The 17839-nt window shown below is 44.5% G+C and overlaps 1 protein-coding gene across 6 annotated transcripts in view; it reads left to right on the top strand.

Annotated features, from left to right (window-relative positions):
- UNK (unk zinc finger) overlaps nt 1-14981 on the top strand; it is a 43672-nt gene extending 28691 nt beyond the window's left edge. For 2 of the 6 annotated variants that reach the window (XM_067308277.1, XM_067308276.1), the window contains 8 exons: nt 132-332; nt 4718-4786; nt 5451-5625; nt 6770-6871; nt 8369-8557; nt 10820-11001; nt 11546-11803; nt 12134-14981. In XM_067308277.1, the coding sequence (XP_067164378.1) occupies nt 132-332; nt 4718-4786; nt 5451-5625; nt 6770-6871; nt 8369-8557; nt 10820-11001; nt 11546-11803; nt 12134-12289 (1332 nt within the window). In that variant the 3' untranslated portion in view covers nt 12290-14981. Of the gene's footprint in view, nt 1-131; nt 333-4717; nt 4787-5450; nt 5626-6769; nt 6872-8368; nt 8558-9468; nt 9606-10819; nt 11002-11545; nt 11804-12133 lie in introns of those variants that run through there. The other 4 variants (XM_067308278.1, XM_067308280.1, XM_067308279.1 and 1 more) reach the window with 4 other exon arrangements.
- The last annotated feature ends 2858 nt before the right edge of the window (nt 14982-17839 follow it).

Raw genomic sequence — 17839 nt, 5'->3', positions numbered from 1 at the left:
ACTTGTGTTGACTATAAGTAAAATCAATGCTCAAACAGTGAAGTGAATGAGCTAGTCCCTGGGACACCTCCCCTCTTTGAGTCGGTGCTACTGGCTCTCTGCACTTTCCTGACACTTGTTCCTTCTATTAGATTCTTTGTAGGAACAGCAGTCTCGGAAGCCCATCTAATATATGTGGGTCTCCTCCTGGCGCCATTGGAAAACCACACAGCTTGGAGAGCATTGGTTTTCCTCCAGACTCAGTAACAGCAGCCGGCAGCTACAAGAAAGCACCTGGGTTTGAGCGAGAAGATCAGGTGGGGGCCGAGTATTTGAAGAGTTTCAAATGCCAGGTTAGTAGGGAACATTGGCTGGAGGAGCCTGAGGGGGGAGGAGGAAGACTGAGAAATTGCCCAGTGTAGCTTGAATGTATTTTTCAAGGAGCAAAAGGGAGAAAGCACCACTTTCATTAGCAGTTCTCAGATCTATGCTGTTGCTTTCAACCTCTCACAGTCTCTTCCATCTTGCATCTGTTCTTGTCTGCCTAGCTGCTATCACACCGTTTGTAAAAGTTGAGCTGCTTTTTTTTTTTCTTCTTTTCGTTTTTTTTTTTTTCTCTCCTAACTCCTGGCCACTTCTGTCTTGTGTCGACCTTGGGTAGCTTCCTACATATCACTTCTTGCTCTTTCTTTTTCCATATTCAGGTCCTTGCCAAGAGTTGCTGGTCTTTTGCTGTATTGTGTCATGGAAACTCATCCTTTCCTCTCTGTTCTCACTCTGAACTCTTACCTTGATCTCCGTGATTTTGGCTTGTCTTCTGTTTTCACCATTCATTTCTCCGGTGTATTAAAAATGCCATGTTAGTTGTCTCTTGCTTCTCCAGCCATATCACTCAGCTCCTTGAATCTCTCCCTTGGCCTCTGTGTTGAACTTAAATTCCTCATTCTTATTTGAAGAACCCTTTGTAATCTTACCCAACCCACATCTCTGATGACATTCCCTCTTATTCCTTCTGGATATCCCAGTCATCTTGCCTTACTGATTCCTCAGTCTTCTCCTTCTCAGTGTCATGCCTTATTCAAACTACTCCCTAAGCCTAGAACAATCTCTTCCATCTCTTCTGCCATGTGAGCATTTTCACAGTGATAACTTCTTTTTGTGAGTATCCTTTCTTGATGTTAGAGCCAGTAGTTTCTCTGTACCATCACTTCCAAGTCAACTGTGTCCAAACCAGAGTTTGAGTCCCCATTGTTATTTCTAAATGGGTTTGTAAAAGTAATAGATTTTTTTTCCTTGAAGAACTGGTTGAAAATCTTTCTGCAGGCACCTCTTTAAAAATAGCTATTACTTCCTTTAAATTGAGTTATTCTACGTTGCTGAAAACAGCGATGGCCAGAAATGTTGCTTTCAACTTGGTTTCATTTAAACTCCTGTCTGTAATATTAAAGAAGCTAGCCTTATTAAGCTTATACTGCTGTGTTTGTATTGCACTGCTGTGGGAAAACAGTGGAAATATTCTGTCCGGACAAGATCTTGGAGAAAGTGTTTGGGTTTAGAAGCAGACTTTGTGGGGTTTGCTTTATTTATTTATTTTTACAACTTTGGGAAAATACTCAAACTTTGCAGTAGGATCAGTCTTGAACACCGTTTGGTCCAATTAAAATGATTTAGTGACAGATAAAGATTAAGCTATATGCATGTAGGCTATCTTATAAATGCTGCTATTGTTTTGCTTAACATGGATGTGGCTTAGGAAACTACAAACTGACGCAACATGTTCTTGCGGGAAAAGTGCAAACCATGCTGCGATCCTGGCACTTCGGGCACAGAAGTTTGTAGCAGTTCTTTAGAAACAAAAGAAAAAACATGTGCTCCTTCTCTGCTGCCTCTGCCGCGAAGGAGGAGTGAACCCAAAGCCCGAGGACCGAGAGAACCCTTGTTTCCTGCCAGCGGAGGCAAGGTGCCAGGGAGGCCCTGCTTTGGAGAAAATGGGCAGCAAGCCTAAGCCGAGGAGAAAGGGGATGGAGTATGAATAGGGCTTTTAAAAGGAGGGCCAGATGATGAGCATTTTTGTCTCGGGTTGAGGCTGTGCTACAAAGAAACCGTGTTCAGGTATCTCCTTACTCATGTGGCTTTTAATTAAGTAAAAAAGACTGTGTTAAATGACTGGAATAAATAGCTATTAAGATACAGACAGGTGTAATCACAGTTGCCCTGTGCTAGGCTTCTAAGTACAAAATTAGGTGTCTCATAAGTGTCCTGATCTAAATTTTGTTTTAATCTATAATTACTTTTTTTTAATCTTCTTTAATTCCCTTTGGCTGCAGTGGGCACCAGAGATTCTCATATACACTGTAAATTAGACCAGTAATTAGGCACCTTACTTCAGCCACTCATGTGAAAATGTAGGAGACACTCCTGCTCGGCTCTGCAATAGGGTTATAAAGTTTTCTTGATAGAGCCAATACAAGTAGTTTCTATCTTATTAGAATGGAAGATGCACTTTTTGTGTTAACCAGTTCCACATAGTTTTGTGATAAGGCTGAACTAGCAGTTAAGGCTAAAAATACTTTTTCGAAGTCTCAAAAGTTGTAGCAAGCTGGAAAATGCTAGCTGCACTGGGAGGACTTGAGAGCCATGACCAGAAGGTGTTCCCAAGTCTATACACAGAATACACTAGGTTTGTCCCATACTGATCATGCAATATTCAGTTTAATCCATAATTTATACTTCCTTTTTTCTTCCCCTGACTGCAACAGGGTGAGCTGGAGAATTTCAGTGTACGCTTTGACTTTGTGTTGCTGCATGCCCTTAATGTTGTTCGGAGCTAAAGGAGACTGACTTTGAGGGGACAATCAGTTTGCTCCTTTTTACGCTGATGCTACATGAATTTTGGGACTAGCTCAGGACTGGGGGGGGGATAGAGAGTTGTTTTGTTTTCCTCTTCCTCTCTTTTTATGGCTTTCAGTAAGGCTTAGCTGCACCAGTGCCAGCTACATTGGCAGGAAGCCTCTTGGTTGGGGGGGGGGGGGCTGCGTATGTGCCTCCGCTTTAGCTGCTGACGTCTGATAGCACATCTTGTGTTCAGATGAGTGTCGAACAGGCTAGGGATGTGTTGGATAATCTAGCAGGCATGTTATCAGACACACACAGATGCACTCGTGTAGCGCATCTATTGCGCCCATAAAAAAAGGCAAGCCTGTGATCAGAAGCAGGTCTGCCGCACATACGCACGCTGTGCAGCGTTCAGGGAAGTGCGAGGAAGTGGTACTCGCTGCAGAAGGATCTCGGCATCTGTACCTCAACTGCCTACTTGCCTCGACCCCCCTGCCTCCCCCCGTCTCCCCATAAGCACACAGCTAAAAAGAGAAAATGATTTAATTAAGTAAAACGAGGGATGAATGCTGCTGCTGCTCATTTGCCTCCCTGGATATGTGGTCCCTCCTCAGCTATCATTTGTCATTTTTGTAAGATGGCTTAAGCCAGAGAGTCAAGGCATATCACTTCAGGTCAGCGCTGCGTCTCACGTGCTGCCGTTGTACGTCGTGCCTGATCTCCCCTGCCGATACGGTGACTGCCTGCGTTTGAAATGCCTGAGCAGACCTGCTGCGCCTGGACTGACTCTCTGATTCAGACGGGGTGGGTGGGATTGGGGTGTACATAAGCAGACCTGACTCATAGCAGGTTTTTGCCCCCTTTCTGTGCCTGGAGGGGGCGATTTATCTCCCCTTGCCGCTGTCTCAGATGCAGTAGCCAGAGAGAAACGAGGCCTTCAGAACAGACCGTTACACGGTGACAAGCTCGTGAGGCCACTTCCTTCCCAGCTCTGGTTCCTGTAGCTGAGAGCTGGCTGGGGTCTTGAGGCAAGAGGGTTGAAATCCGTTAAGAGCATAGTACAGGAAGGTCCTTAATTTTTATGCTGCGTAATGGAACTCTAAATCCGTGTTGGCATTTGTGCAGTTTTGAAATTCCAGACAGCCTTGACCTCACTTATGTTTTATAGCGTTGAGCTCCAGGTTAAGGGATGTGGGAGGCTTGCTTTTTTTTTTAGTTTTTTTTTTTTTTTTTTTTTAGTTTTGATGATTTTGCTTTTAAGATTGGTTAGTTATTGCTTTATTTTTTTCTTAATGGCAAAGGGAATTTGAGGGCTTTATCCAGATTCTTCCCCATTATTTTGTGTTCCCCTTGACACTATTTCTTGTTCTGTTCTTCTATAAACTATGCAGTCCTAGTTGGGAGCTGGAAAAGTTTGAGGAAAAAATAATCTGCATACTTTATTTTCCCAAAGTTGAAAAAAAAAGTATTTATATACACACGTGCGCGTGTGCATACACGTATATATGTATGTATAGTGTGTGCCTCTGACCAGTTCTGGCTCTTTTTATTAGATACTGGTAGGGCTGATGAGTTATTTGTATCAAGGCAAAATAGTTCAGTTTTGGTCTTGGTTCTTAAGATGTCCTTTGTGTTAGCAGAGGACTAGCAGCACTGAATGCAAGTGCGATTGTGACAAGTCTTTGCATAACTCAAAGGGGGACGTCTTGATATCTAGAAAGCAGATTGGTTGGGATGTTCTTAGTTTGCTATGCTCTCCTGCTCTCTGAGTTCTCTAGTGTCCAGGGCAAGAGAGGAGGGGACTGTGCATGTTTCCCATGGCTGCTCCAAAGCCAGCAGTCAGCCATTTTTAATTTTGCTGCTAATTCCCCTGCTTATGTTTTGTTCTGTTTATTTACCACAGCAAGCGAAAATGAAATCCCATTCACTGGAACACAGGAGCCAGGAGCAACCCTTGTTACAGCCCAAACAGGTATGGTGCGGCTAGCAGGCTCCGCACCTGGCTTGGTGCTCACCCCTCTATACACAAGGATGCTAGAAAGCTCTGTGGATCCAGGCAGCTCTGTAGGGAGAAATGACAGTCTAGACACCGTTAGGGACGCTCAACTTAGGGGCTTACTTTATGAAGATGGGATGGGGGCTGGAGGGGTTATTTGTGAACGGCCACGCTTGCACGATTTCAAGATAGATTCATGGGTCTGGCCAGTGTCAGAGAGAGTCTCCAAATTACAGAAAATAAAGCTGGAACGGATCTCTAGAGTCATCTAAGTTCAAGGATCCAACAAAGAGAATTTAATATCATGCTCTAAGTCATGTGCTGAGCTAAGTCTAAGTGAGTGATTGTATGACCCATACCTATGATTGCGTGCAACCTGTGGGTCACGGGAGTTAATTCTCAGGCATCCTGAAGGATCTTTGTAATACTGAAAAGAAACAGTCTGCAGAAATTAAAGAAAAGCTGTTAATCTCTCCCCCCACCCCCAGCCCAGTGGTGGCACCAGCCATCTGTCAGGTTGGAAGCAGGCAGAAACAGGTTTGCTGCTGATCTTTGACTCATTCCTGCGTGTTTCTGATGGGATTTTTCTATAGAGATGTTTCATTTCCTACCCCTTTACCTCTTAAAACTCTTGTTTCAGGACATATTGGGGATTCTCCCAGTGGGGAGCCCACTGACATCCAGCATCTCCTCCAGTATCACCTCCAGTCTGGCTGCAACACCACCAAGCCCTGCTGGCACCAGCAGCATACCAGGCATGAATGCCAATGCCCTTCCTTTCTACCCAACCAGTGACACCGTTGAGTCCGTCATAGGTAACTTTGCCTTTTTACTTATGCTAACAGGGCTTCCTCAGATGTGGATCTCCAGGTATGAGAACTGGAATAGCGTGGATGTCACAGTGAACTCCAGTTTGTCATGTGTTTCAGTGTTGGCAGATTCTTGAAGCCGTAGGCTTGCTTCTTCTGTGACTAGCATATCTGACGTTTTCTGTGGGACATTATGGATGAAATTAACCCAGAGGACCAATAAGAAGGCCTGTGTGCCACTTATTCTGAATTCAGAGGGTCAGATGCTCTAAAGAGCCTTAGGTTTAGGTTTGTCAAAGTGACAAAGAGGGTTCAGAGCAGGCAGGAAATCACTGGGATGTTTTCCACAGCGAAACCTTTTATATTGCAAATGACAATTTTATAGTAAGGACTACCACCAGGTAGCTTGCAAGGACTTGCCCTTCACAGGGTATGGGACAGAGGCTGTGAGAAAAAAGGAGAACGGGAGATTCTGGAGAGAAGAATCGCTCCTTTTAGATAGGTACAATTTTTTGGTAACCTGTTTTATGATCTAATGTTTCTGAGGTGAAGTCACTACATTGATTAAAAATAATAATAGCAGTGAGTGGGCCTGTGTGGGATGAAGTTATATTGATCAAGATTAGTGATGAGGCACATTCGAATAGATATAACATTTGCAGGCATTGCATAAGCTTTCTTTACTTTATTTTGCCTTTGGACCTCAGAGCTGATTTTTGCAGTGTTCCCTTCTGCTGGTATTCCTTTCCCGAGTGGCTCTTCAGCAAAGTAGGGGCAAAGCATCAGCCAGATCCAAACATGTCATAGGCCAGTGTTCTCGCGTATTATGGACAGACTCAAAAGAGCGGTTTGGGGAAGATTTGTGGGGACCACTGTTATTTCATCAAATTTTTGTTTATGTGTAACACTTGGGAGCACTTTGAGACAAAACCTTGGAAAGTCAGATCAGGCAAAAGAACCTGAACTGAAAAGCTGCCCATGATGCTTCTGCCAAATCATTTAACAGCAGTGTTGCACAGGATGGAGAGTAGGGCTGTGCAGACTGACAGACAGGGAGCAGAGGCTCCTCTGCATGTAGGCTCTTTGGGCCGTCCTATCTCTTGAAGTTGTTGGTCCTTTATAACATAATTGGTACCTCTGTGTCTGGCAGAGTCTGCCTTGGATGACCTGGACCTGAATGAATTCGGAGTGGCTGCCCTGGAGAAGACATTTGACAGCAGCACAGTGCCCCACACAAGTGGCATCATGATAGGTACATGAAAGCAACAGAGCTTTCTTTATCTTCTGCCAAGCAGTGTTGCCCAGTCACCTAAGTGGAGCCAGCCCAGTAGAGCTCTAAAACCAACCCCCAAAATAAACTTGACATTAAAACAGCAATTATAACAAACTCTGGCAACCACTGAGCATCTTCCAAGTGCAAGCTTGCCCTTGCTGACTAGCAGAGCTGAGTTCTTGCCATTGGGCCCAGGTGTCTTGGGGATGTTTCTTGAGACTGAATGGGACTTGCTTGATATCTTGGGGTTTTTTAGTGTGTGAGTGGAATCTAGAAGGCATCTGATGGCTTTTAAAAGCAGGCCAAAGTATAACAATTTGCATCGTAAGCAGAAAATTCTCCCTAACGGTAACAGGAAACTTGCTGACCTGGTACTGCTATCCATCTGTCAGAGTGTCATCACGGTCTGCTGATTTTGATTCCTATGTTTGTCTCATCTTTAACATGCAGAGGTTAGGCTAAGGCCTCTCTTACCTGTCTCTAGTGACTGTCCAGGGGGAAAACGAAGTGTCTCATAGCTTTTTGGAAGTGGCTGTAGTTTCTGGCTACCCTTGCTCTGTGAGACAGGTTTTGAATGGGAGCTAACATTGGTTGTCTTGGTGGTTGCCAAGGGAACTACTGCTTGAAATTGTATTGCAGTATGAAAGTTGTTCTGTGGAAGGAGCACTAAAGAATATCACTTCCATTTCCCTGCCAAAGATCAGCAACCTCATTAGAGTTTACTGTGTATTTATGCTGATAGCCCAGCTTATGCCGCTATCTATCTGCAGTGGCTTAGAGGGAAAAGCAGTGTGGACAATCTGTTCCCTCCAGGTCTAGATGTTAACTGGTAGTCTTCTAAGAAGGGAGATCAAAAGAGAGTGGAGAACAGAGCTGAGATATCCCTCAGCCTGTATGCAGCAGGCAGACTGACCTCTTGTGTAAGGGAAGTGCGATGTCTTTGGAGGTTGGTTTTTGGGTGTGGGTTTTCTTTTTTCCCCCATTTGTTTGTTACTGGAAGATCCAAGCTTTCAAGTATGTCTAAAGCTAGTCGCTGTTTTTTGGTAGTTAAGGTTGTGACCTGACCCGGCATGGTAGTCTCTTTCACTATGGGTTATTTGGAGGTATTATAGGCAGAGGAGGATGTTTTGGAAGTGAAATTTGCATCACAAAGCCATTCACAAAATATCAAATTCGTCGTCTCTAGACAGCTAGGGACTGAACTGTGCTCGGAAAACCTTTCATGGCTTTGGCCAATAAACAAGTAGGCCATTGAATACTGGAGGGTCTTTTCACTGGTGCCTAATGGGATGGCAGCTTCAGTGCTGCTTCTCAAGGCTGAAAGGGGGATGAAACATAAAGAGAAGCGGAAGGAATCCCCAGGGCTTAGGGAGGAGAGAGGGAAGCTAACACCTCCTGCTCTGAACTCCTGTGCTGTGCTCTGGCCCATACCTCATGGTCATACATAGCCATCCTCTCTGTGTGTTCTTTGTCCAGGTGGGAGTTTGCTGCAAAGTTCTGCTCCTGTAAATATCCCCGGGTCCCTTGGAAGCTCTGCCTCCTTTCACTCTGCCTCTCCTTCTCCACCGGTCAGCCTCTCATCGCATTTCCTCCATCAGCCCCAGGGACACTTAAGCCAATCAGAAAACACGTTCCTGGGGACATCAGCTTCTCATGGATCATTAGGTAAATGCACAGTGTGTGTGTCCCATGTACATGCCTGTCTGTGCCATGTAAGTATTTTCTTTTAAGTTAGTTTTAATTTTAATGTATTGTTTCACTGCTGCCATTTATATCTCTTTTTCCTGTGAGAACAGCAACAGTAGTAGAAGCTGCTTTACCAAGAATCAGCTAGCTCCCTGTGAGCAAGGGAGCAAATCCCTCTGCTCTCTATCCTTCTAGACTGAGGAAAAAGTGACAGGTCATGACTTGCTCTGATAATGACCTTTAGGGAAAAGAGCTCAGCCCTTTTCTGCCACCAGTGATGTACTGTGATTTCACTTTACTTGATACTCAGTGTTGGGTCCTCAGCTTGGCTTAGTTGAGGTGGGGACTGCAGTGTGCCCTTGGGAATGCTGGTAGGGTAGATTGGCTTCTGGGAGCTTGAGAGCAGACTTAGATCATAGTAGTTTTTTTCCTGGTTGGTGCCCTGCACAGATCGTTTTGCAGTGTGGACTCAGCAAAAGGTTACAGTGCTCCAGCTACATCCCTTTTACCCCTTTCTTTCCTATTTGAGGGACTGTTTCCTCTACAAGGGACTGTGAAGCGCAGGGAAACTGGTATGGAGCCTTCCTCAGTACAAACGAGGCAGAACTGGGAGCTGAGGAACCAGATCTGTTTTATTATCAAGATGCAGGGTTACCTTGAGAAATAAAATTGTTTGGGCTCAAGGCTATAGTAATACTTGCTCTGCTGATTTCTGTATTAGTGACAGTAAATATTAGCTCTTCCTGTCTTTACTAGAAGTAAATGCTGCTTCAAATTTTAGGTATGCTTTAATCTGTAATGTACAGCTTAACACAATAAAATGATTACATGCTTCTGTAACCTATTGTTCCATGCACTTATCTGTGTAATTATATCCCTTGTTTGCACAGGACAAAACCATGCTTCCATGCTTTGCAATTGCTATTTGGCTTTAACAGCTTTTACAATCACAGTAATAAGAGACGAGACATCAGAAGACATCTCTGCTATTAATTAGTGTTGAGGCTGGCTGTTCATCCCAGTTTCAGTAAGAAAAGGAAAACTTCTTAAAAAGTCTTGTTTTAATTTCAGAAGAAGCAAGTTGTTTAGCAGTTTACTACTCTTGGCCTCAATGAGAGGCCATTTGCCTCAGGGCTTACTTACAGACAGTCAGTTTGGCTTCTGTAAGATGAGTTTCTAACCACATTAGGCTAATTTGATTTATCAAATGCAACTGGATTTAGGAATGTCTGCACCCAGTGGTTAACAACTCTTTAGATGAAAATAACTCCTCCTTTAAACTGGTGTGTATCTGTGGGCAGTTGAGTCTGGATCACTCTGTAGCTCTGTCTGGATATGAGCTTTTCCTGTCAGTTGTCCCTCAAGTACAGACTGCGTATGCTTATTTTGAGTAAATGTATGTTTTCTTATTAAAAGAGCACATGCCTTGGATTCTGTGGAAAAAATAGGCAGTTTTGTTTACAACAGGTTTTCGGCTACTTTGTCTCCTAAGCCTTGTACTTGATCCTGAGGAGGGAAATGATTTGAACGCACTGAAATGGGGAAGTGACTGGTTAGTCTTCCTCCAGCCCCAGTCACTAGCTTTATGCTGGGACTCAACAGGGAATGAAGCTGGTATATATACACCACTGCCTCCAATTCTTTACAAACACGGTTTTCCAGTTAGTTCTGTGTGTTTTTGCATATGCAAACAGCAGTGATGCTGGAGCATTTTAGTCTGGCTATTTGGGAAGAGAGACTCAAAAAGGACCAAGCTGAAGACACAAAAGCAGAAGTGATGTAAAGGCCCCAAACAAGTGTAATGTGAGAGGAAACCCTACCTGAGTTGGCTATGTGAGCCAAAAACCACTCTGTTCACCAACACTAATGTCTCTGCTGCACAGAAGAGTGAGAAGGTATTAAGCAGTTCAAAGACCTTCTCATATGAGAAGGGGAATTTGAGTTGTTAGTCAAATCAGCTGTAACATAGATGCTTCTAAAACCAACCTGGTTCAAAAGTTGCCTCTGCTGAGTTTCTCGGTCCCTCTCTGAATTATAAAAGAGGAGGCTTAAAGGTGTGAAACTTCCCCTATGAAGTCTCCCTGTAACGGACTCCTGGGTCCTGGGAATGAAAGTGATTCTTGAGATAGTTTTCTTTTTCTGAAATACACACTTTGAATCCTGGACTTCACAGGGGTAGGGAGGAAATGGGGAAATTGCCAGCACCTTTGACATAACCCTCTCTATTTCCCTGTGAAACAGGTTTAAATGGGATGAACAGCAGCATATGGGAACACTTTGCTTCGGGGAGTTTTTCGCCCAGTACCTCACCTGCATTTCTGTCAGGTCCAGGTGCTGCGGAGCTGGCACGGCTACGACAAGAACTGGATGAAGCCAACAGCACAATAAAGCAGTGGGAAGAGTCTTGGAAACAAGCCAAACAGGTACCGGGGCAAGAGGGATTGGGGAGAGTAAAGTAATGGGAGGGTGTCAGCCTTTTAAACAGGAGGCTTTGCAGATGTTGAGATGATGTGAAGGGCTATAGGTTTTATAAACAGATTCTCTTAAGCGTTCTTGTTCACTCCTACCCTTGGGAAGGAAAGAGTGAATCAATGTGCCTGACGTTCAGATGCTGGAAGTGTAAGGCTAGGTGTCATAATGGCTGCGCTGAAGTGTTTGAGAGTCTCTTAGACCTGGTGATTGACTTAAATCTATGACAGTTTACCAGTATGCAAAGTTCATTCCCTTAACTGAGTGAGCCAAATATGTAGAACTGCAATTCCACTTGGATAGGTTATCCAGAACGAGCAGTGTTTTGAAGAAAAGGTTTCAAGGCTGTTTCAGAATTCAGGGACAGGGCAGATAGGACAGAATACATTCCTGCTAAGGAGTGTATGGAAATGCATATTTTTGCCTAGGATATTCTCTTTGATGCTGACCAAGTTTTCAAACTGATTCTTATTTTACCCTCTTTGCTGGAACTTGCAGGCCTGTGATGCTTGGAAAAAGGAGGCAGAGGAAGCAAATGATCGCGCCAACACAGCTAACATGGAATGTGAACTGGCCCGGGAGCAGAGGGAAGCCTTGGAGCTGCAAGTGAAGAAACTGCAGGAGGAGCTGGAGAGGATCCACGCAGGCCAGGACCCTCAGTTTCTGCGCTCTTTCTCTGACCTGGAAACTCTCTCGCTCTCTTCACTTTATACACTTCAGAAACAGCTGCGGGCAAACTTGGAGAAAGTTGATAAGGTGAGTGCCAGGGATCACAGGGTAGGGCCTTGTTGCCTCTGCTCCCACAGATAGCAGACCTCCTTTTTATATGTATTTTATATTTGTATTATATATATGTATATATAAAAATGTGTGTGTGCACACATGCACGGGTGTGTGTGTGCACACATGCACGGGTGTGTGTGTGCTTGTGTGTGTGTGTGTATGTCTGTATAAACAAAATGGGCAGACAGCTGCAAGTCCTTCCCCTGCTGCCTCTTCCCCGTTCCCCGAACTCTGTAGTACAGGATGGGAGCCCTTTTGCTTTGTGACTTTGCTTATGTTTTGCCCTGTCCCCCTCTCTTGCAGGCGGTATTTCAGATGCAATCAATGAAATGCCTTAAGTGTCAGGAAGAGAACCGGGTGGTGTTACCGTGCCAACATGCTGTGCTGTGTGAAACATGCGCCGAGGAGGGCGAGTGCCCCATCTGCCATCCCAACAGGCCCCATTCTCTCCAGTCGTGACCTTCCAAGGACACTTGGTCTAATCATATCGTATAGAACTTTTTAACTTTATACATACGTACATATATATGTATGTGTATATATATATATGTATAAGTGTGTGTATGTGCATGTTTGTGTATGTATATATGCGCACACACACACGCACATACACACATAAAACAAATTAGTTGCAGAGCACTTTTTAATATTTTACAACCCGCATCTAAACTGCCCCTCACCCATGCCCCACTAATTCTAACTCTTGAGGAACTTTGAGAGCTGTTTTTAATACAGATCAAAGGGCCGTTTGCAAAGAGTCTGTTTCTCCTCTTTTCTATTTAGGTGATAACAAATTTTTGACTATTTCCAGAAGGATTTTGAGTGGGCAAGAGGGGCTTCCATGTGCTTTCCAGAGGAAGAGTTGAGATCACAGGGAGGAATGAGGTGGATTGAAATGACTTGTTCATGTCTTCAGTCTCCTTGCTCTTTCACTGACCCAGCTTGGTTAAAGCTGTCCTCTCTGATGGAAGCCCCACTGGGTCCCTGCCTGGTGGGGCTCACATTGCCAATCTCTGAATGTGCAGGGACTTTGTCTGTCATTTAAACAGCAAAGTTCACTTTTTAAAAGTTTTGTTTTCTTTTTACACACACTTTGTATATTTGTATGAAAACAAGAAAAAAGAAAAAATATATTGGACCTAGAGCAAACCAGGCCCAACAATTCAATGACAGGTGTTCATTGCTGATAAAGCTGGGCTGTTCCAGGTTTGAGCAGCCTTAGAAGTAGTGCCCTTGTGTCAACTAAAGCCCTTTATGAAAGGAATCTGGATGCACAGGTTCGTTCTCTCCAGCGCCACCATATCTGGTGGCTGTCTGGAGACTTTTTACTGCTTCAGACCAGATTACAGTTTTCTTTTAGCCACAGGGGCCTGTTTCATAGTCGATGCTTAAACACATGAAACAGTTCCAGGGAGTGTGAGGACGCTTTAGTTGAACAGAGTTGATGTTGACACCTCAAGGATGGCTTGTGGACTACAGGGTCCAGAAGCCCTCATGCTAGTGAGAGTGTATGCCAGCGGTGACAGAGAAACACCCAGCTTGGAACAAACTGCTGATAAATCTATTCTTGCTTGGAACTGGAGGAGAGTGTAAATTCCTTGCCTTGTAACGCTCCTCTGTGGAGATGCTTCTTCCTGACCTCAGCTGCTAATGACTTTGACATAAAACATATTAACACTTTTGACCTAGAAACACAGCCACTTTTCTTATGTATATACATAAGTGTTACTGATGGAGAAATCTTAAAGCTAGTTAGTCCAATCATGTGCTGTGGCAGTGTTTCATGTGTTACTTGGCTCCTGAGAAAAGAGAACTAGAAAGGACGAGGACTTTAATTTCAAATACTCATTAAAAATCTGTAACTCATCAGCCTCACCAGCCGGTCTGTCCAGGTGCTGGTGAGTTGGTAGTAGTCTGGCTCTCTGTTGCAGAGGACTAGACACTCAACTCCAGTGCTGTCTGCTGACAGGGATGCCAAACTCATCACAGCAGAGAGGAAGGAAGCGGCTCCAAGCAGAAGAAACGGGCTTCCTTCTCCACAGTGCAAGAGAAATGTTGCAGGGTCCTCCAGCCCTCTGTCTTCTGTTTCTTTCTATGCCTGACTCCTTTCCTGAGCATGGGGCTTTCCACCACCCCTGTGCAGCTCCTACTGCTATCTCTGACCTGCTGAGTGTGTTCTGGGCCTCTGTCCACAAGCACCCCCTTCAAAGGAGCTCAGGGACTCTCTCCTCACTAGGATCCTCTTCTTACTTGTCTACAACGAATTTCCTACCTTAGATCTTTTCAGAAAGGCAAAGAAGGAGGGAATCCCTCAGACTAGTCCTGTACCAACCACACCTTGTCCAGTGCAGTTCCTCTCCAGGGAAAAGAAACGCCACCAGCTTAGACCTGTCTAGTACCTGAGCTTTCCTGTGACTTTCTTCACCAGCGTGTCCATTGGCTTTTTACATCAGGTGGATTGCAGTAACCTGCTGGGATCTCAACCAAAGGGCCACTCAAGTGACTAAATATTATTTTGCACGGGATGCTGCCTGTGCTACCCTTCCCTGACCTGGAAAAGCACTGGAACCTCCAGCCGCCCACTGTTGTTGTAGGAACAATTGAACTGTTACCAGAGTCTTTCAGAAAGCTTCATATTTAATGCAAAGACATAATTAGATTTGCTTCCATAATTCCACCCTTCCTTTGCATGGAAGGGGTTATATGCATTCCCAGATGATCTCTTAAGTGCAGCTCTGTGTAGTTCTTTTTTATGTTTTTCCCATTAACTTGTTTTGGGTTTTTTTGGTAAAAATGCTTTTTTTCCATGTGTATTTTATTGTAACTAGCATCAGTTTTTCTAATTTTTTTTTATGGAGAGACACTGTTGGGTGATTATTGTGGCTATGTTGTTTGGTTATAGCCTTTGAATGTCTGTGCCATGGGGCAGCACATCTGCCTTGGTCTGATCTTAAGGAAAGACCTTTTGTTAAAATATGTGAACATTTCTTTTTAGAAACAAAACAAGGAAGAAAAAAAAAAAGAAAAAAGGAGAGAGGAGTAAAAAACCCGATGAAGATAAAATTTACTAAAACATTTTTGTAACTAACTTAAATCATAGGAAATAAACTTTTGAATCAGGTCTATAATATTTATAAGAACCGGAGCTCATCAGCCTGTTTGGCTATTGGTTTGTAACACTTTTTTTTTTTTTTTTTTTTTGTTAGCCTTGTGGTTTATCTGCTCTCCTGCCTCTCTGGGGGGTGGCTCATGATGATGCTGTCTTTAGACACCCCTTTTTTTGCCAGAACTGTCTAGCACCTGGCTGCAGGTTTCCATCCGATTCCCTTGGGCGTTCTTCACCTTGTCCCTCCTTCTCCAAGGATGAAACTTGTCCACTGATCTGTCACTGTCTCAATGTGACTTTCAAGAGTGATGCAGCTCTATCGGGTCATAAGGGGGAACAAATATTATTCCCCAGTTTCCATGGGGGCATATTGCTTAGCCAGGGAGGTGCAAGGAAAATTCCAAGCTGGAGAAAGCGTGTTTTTTTTTTTCCCTTTTGTGTAAAACACAGTTTCTCTCTTTTAAAGCTTCTACTGAAGGACCAAAGAATTCAAAGCTTCCCTCATTGTGGCCCTTAAATTTTAACTCCCCTTTGCCCCACCACACTCCTGGCAGAACAGTCCCAAGGAATCCGCACTAGCCCTGGGCTGGCGCATCCCCTTCCCTTGCCTCCATCCCAGGGTAGCCCAGCGCTCTCCTTGCACAAACATGCAGACTCTTTCTCTCTTTCCTTTGGTTCTTTAAGAAACACTTCTTTAATTTAGGTTTCTATGAATTTTTGTTTGCTGCTTAAAAAAAAAGTATCTGAAATGTGAATTTTTTTCTTAGGCATCAGGTGGAAAGGAGAACTTGATCTTTGCATCTTTTGTGAATCTTTTGGGGGCCACTTACATGACACAATTTCTTACGCGAGTGAGATGAGAGCCAGGGGAAAAGAAAATTTCTGGCCACCTCCAGCAGTTGTTACTGCCTGCCTCGGGCAGGAAGGATGAACAGTAATCGCAGCGCTGCTTCCGAGGCTTAGGAGTCTGGTCAGCTTGTGTGTGGTGTGAGAAGGGTCTTGTTAAAATAAATCTGGTGCTAATATGTGCATCCCCTCTAACGTACTGTCGAGCTTCCTTCTGAAGCAGGAAACTCCCTTTTACAGGACATGAAGTAATACACCAGAACTAAGGGGACTGTTTTGGCCGAGTCGCACTTCAGAACTAAGTTTTGCTTCACAAGACGTTTGAGCGAACCCGGGGTGTCTGGGTTCCGTCCGTTCCTGCCCTCTTGCGTAGACTCCCACCTTGATAACGATATTTTCCTCCCCACATTTTTAGGAGCTTTGGAAGTGTTGACCTCTATGACTAATTGTGCAGCTTGGAGGTTCCTGAGCTGCGATTTGGGAGAAGGGAGTCTTAATTGCGTTGTGAAACCACAGTATTCTTAAAGGTCAATAAACTCGTACTTTATTATGGAAAAACAAAATACACAAGCAGGTGGCTTAAGACAATGATATCCTAGGTAGCTAGATATCGAAGGGCAAGGATATAGCTGTAGAAAATAGCCAGGAAAGAATTTGGGTATGTTTGGCATTTGCATCGCCTTGGGATACCAGGATCACTTTTAGATCATCTCCGGACTTAGGTGCCGTAGCCAAATGCCAGCTGCGGCAGAGAAGCACGTGGCACAGGAGGGACCAGGGGAAAGTCTGAGCTGAAGCACGACGCTTCCCTTGAACGAGCCCCACTGAAGGGGCTCGCTGCAGCTGTTCCCGTATCGAGGGGTTTTATACTTCCGTACATCTCTGAAGCTGAACCTGAGCCACGAGCAAGGCTTGTACGGCTGAGACAATGACGAGATTTCCTTACCGTGTGAGGAAGCCTTGACTGCTGAGTGGACTCAGCAACTCGTTGCTGTTCCACCAGCCTCCCTATCTCCTTTTTCTCCTTCCCCCCCCCCCCCCCCCATCTGAGAAGGAAGAATATTACCAGTGTTTTCCTCCAGAATTATAATAATCCTTGGAGCGATAGCCGACAGAAAAATAGATGTTACTGATGGGGAAAAAAAAAAAAAACCAAAAAAACCACCCAAGTATTTTAAAAGTGAAGTATTCATGCAGATTAGTGACTGCGTTGGAGAGATTTCTGGGGCTTCCCCACTCTGTAGCTTCCAATGTTAAAACAAAATAAATACAGTATACGTTAAAAAAATAATAATACACACTGCAGTATTTCTGGGGGCAATTCTGGCCCAGTCTCTTCCCTGCTTTCCCAGCAGGAAGGGCGCTGGGCAGAAGCGCCCCTCGTCGGTGTAGAAGTTGGCAGAATGGTAATCGGTGGTGTGTAAAATGTGTTGTTGATTCCATGTATAGAACTGTGATTTCAGCTGTCGTTCTCTCTCTCTCTCTCTCTCTCTCTCTCTCTCTCTCTCTTTCTCTCTCTTTTTCTCTCTCTCTCTCTCTCTCTCTCGTATTCTGTAAATATGTGTTTTGGCTGTCGGAAACCTGGTTTAGACTCTTTTCTTGGCAGAGTGAATTTGCATGTGGGGCTGAAAAGAACTCAAACTGTGTCACAATTTCCAAGGGCAGGATGGATTTTTTTTTTTAAGAGGACAATAAATTTTTATTTTTTTGCTAAGAAAAAGAAAACAAAAAATAAAGCAGTGTGTGTGTGTGCGTGCGTGCCCGGGGTGTATGTGCAGCCATGGACCCTTTTGTGGCTGGGTCGGGGGTGGGGGTGGTGGTGGTGGTCTATGCTGTAGCATCATCTAAAAACCACTTTCAAATACACGTCCATGGCCAATCTGTCTCGCTGCCTTTCACCCCCCCCCCCCCAATAACTTGTTCCCGTGCTCCCTTGTGCAACAAGCCCCCTTGGGGGGGGGGGGGTTGCCCTTTGCCTTTACAATCCAACCACATGTGGTCCTTCTGGTGGAGACGCCTTTGGAGATGGCAGAACCCCAGAGCCCTTCAGTCAGGAG

The sequence above is a fragment of the Apteryx mantelli genome, chromosome 19, assembly GCF_036417845.1.
Source record: "Apteryx mantelli isolate bAptMan1 chromosome 19, bAptMan1.hap1, whole genome shotgun sequence".
NCBI lineage: Eukaryota > Metazoa > Chordata > Aves > Apterygiformes > Apterygidae > Apteryx > Apteryx mantelli.
Note: the sequence above shows the minus strand (reverse complement) of the source record. Positions and strands in the feature narration are given on the sequence as shown.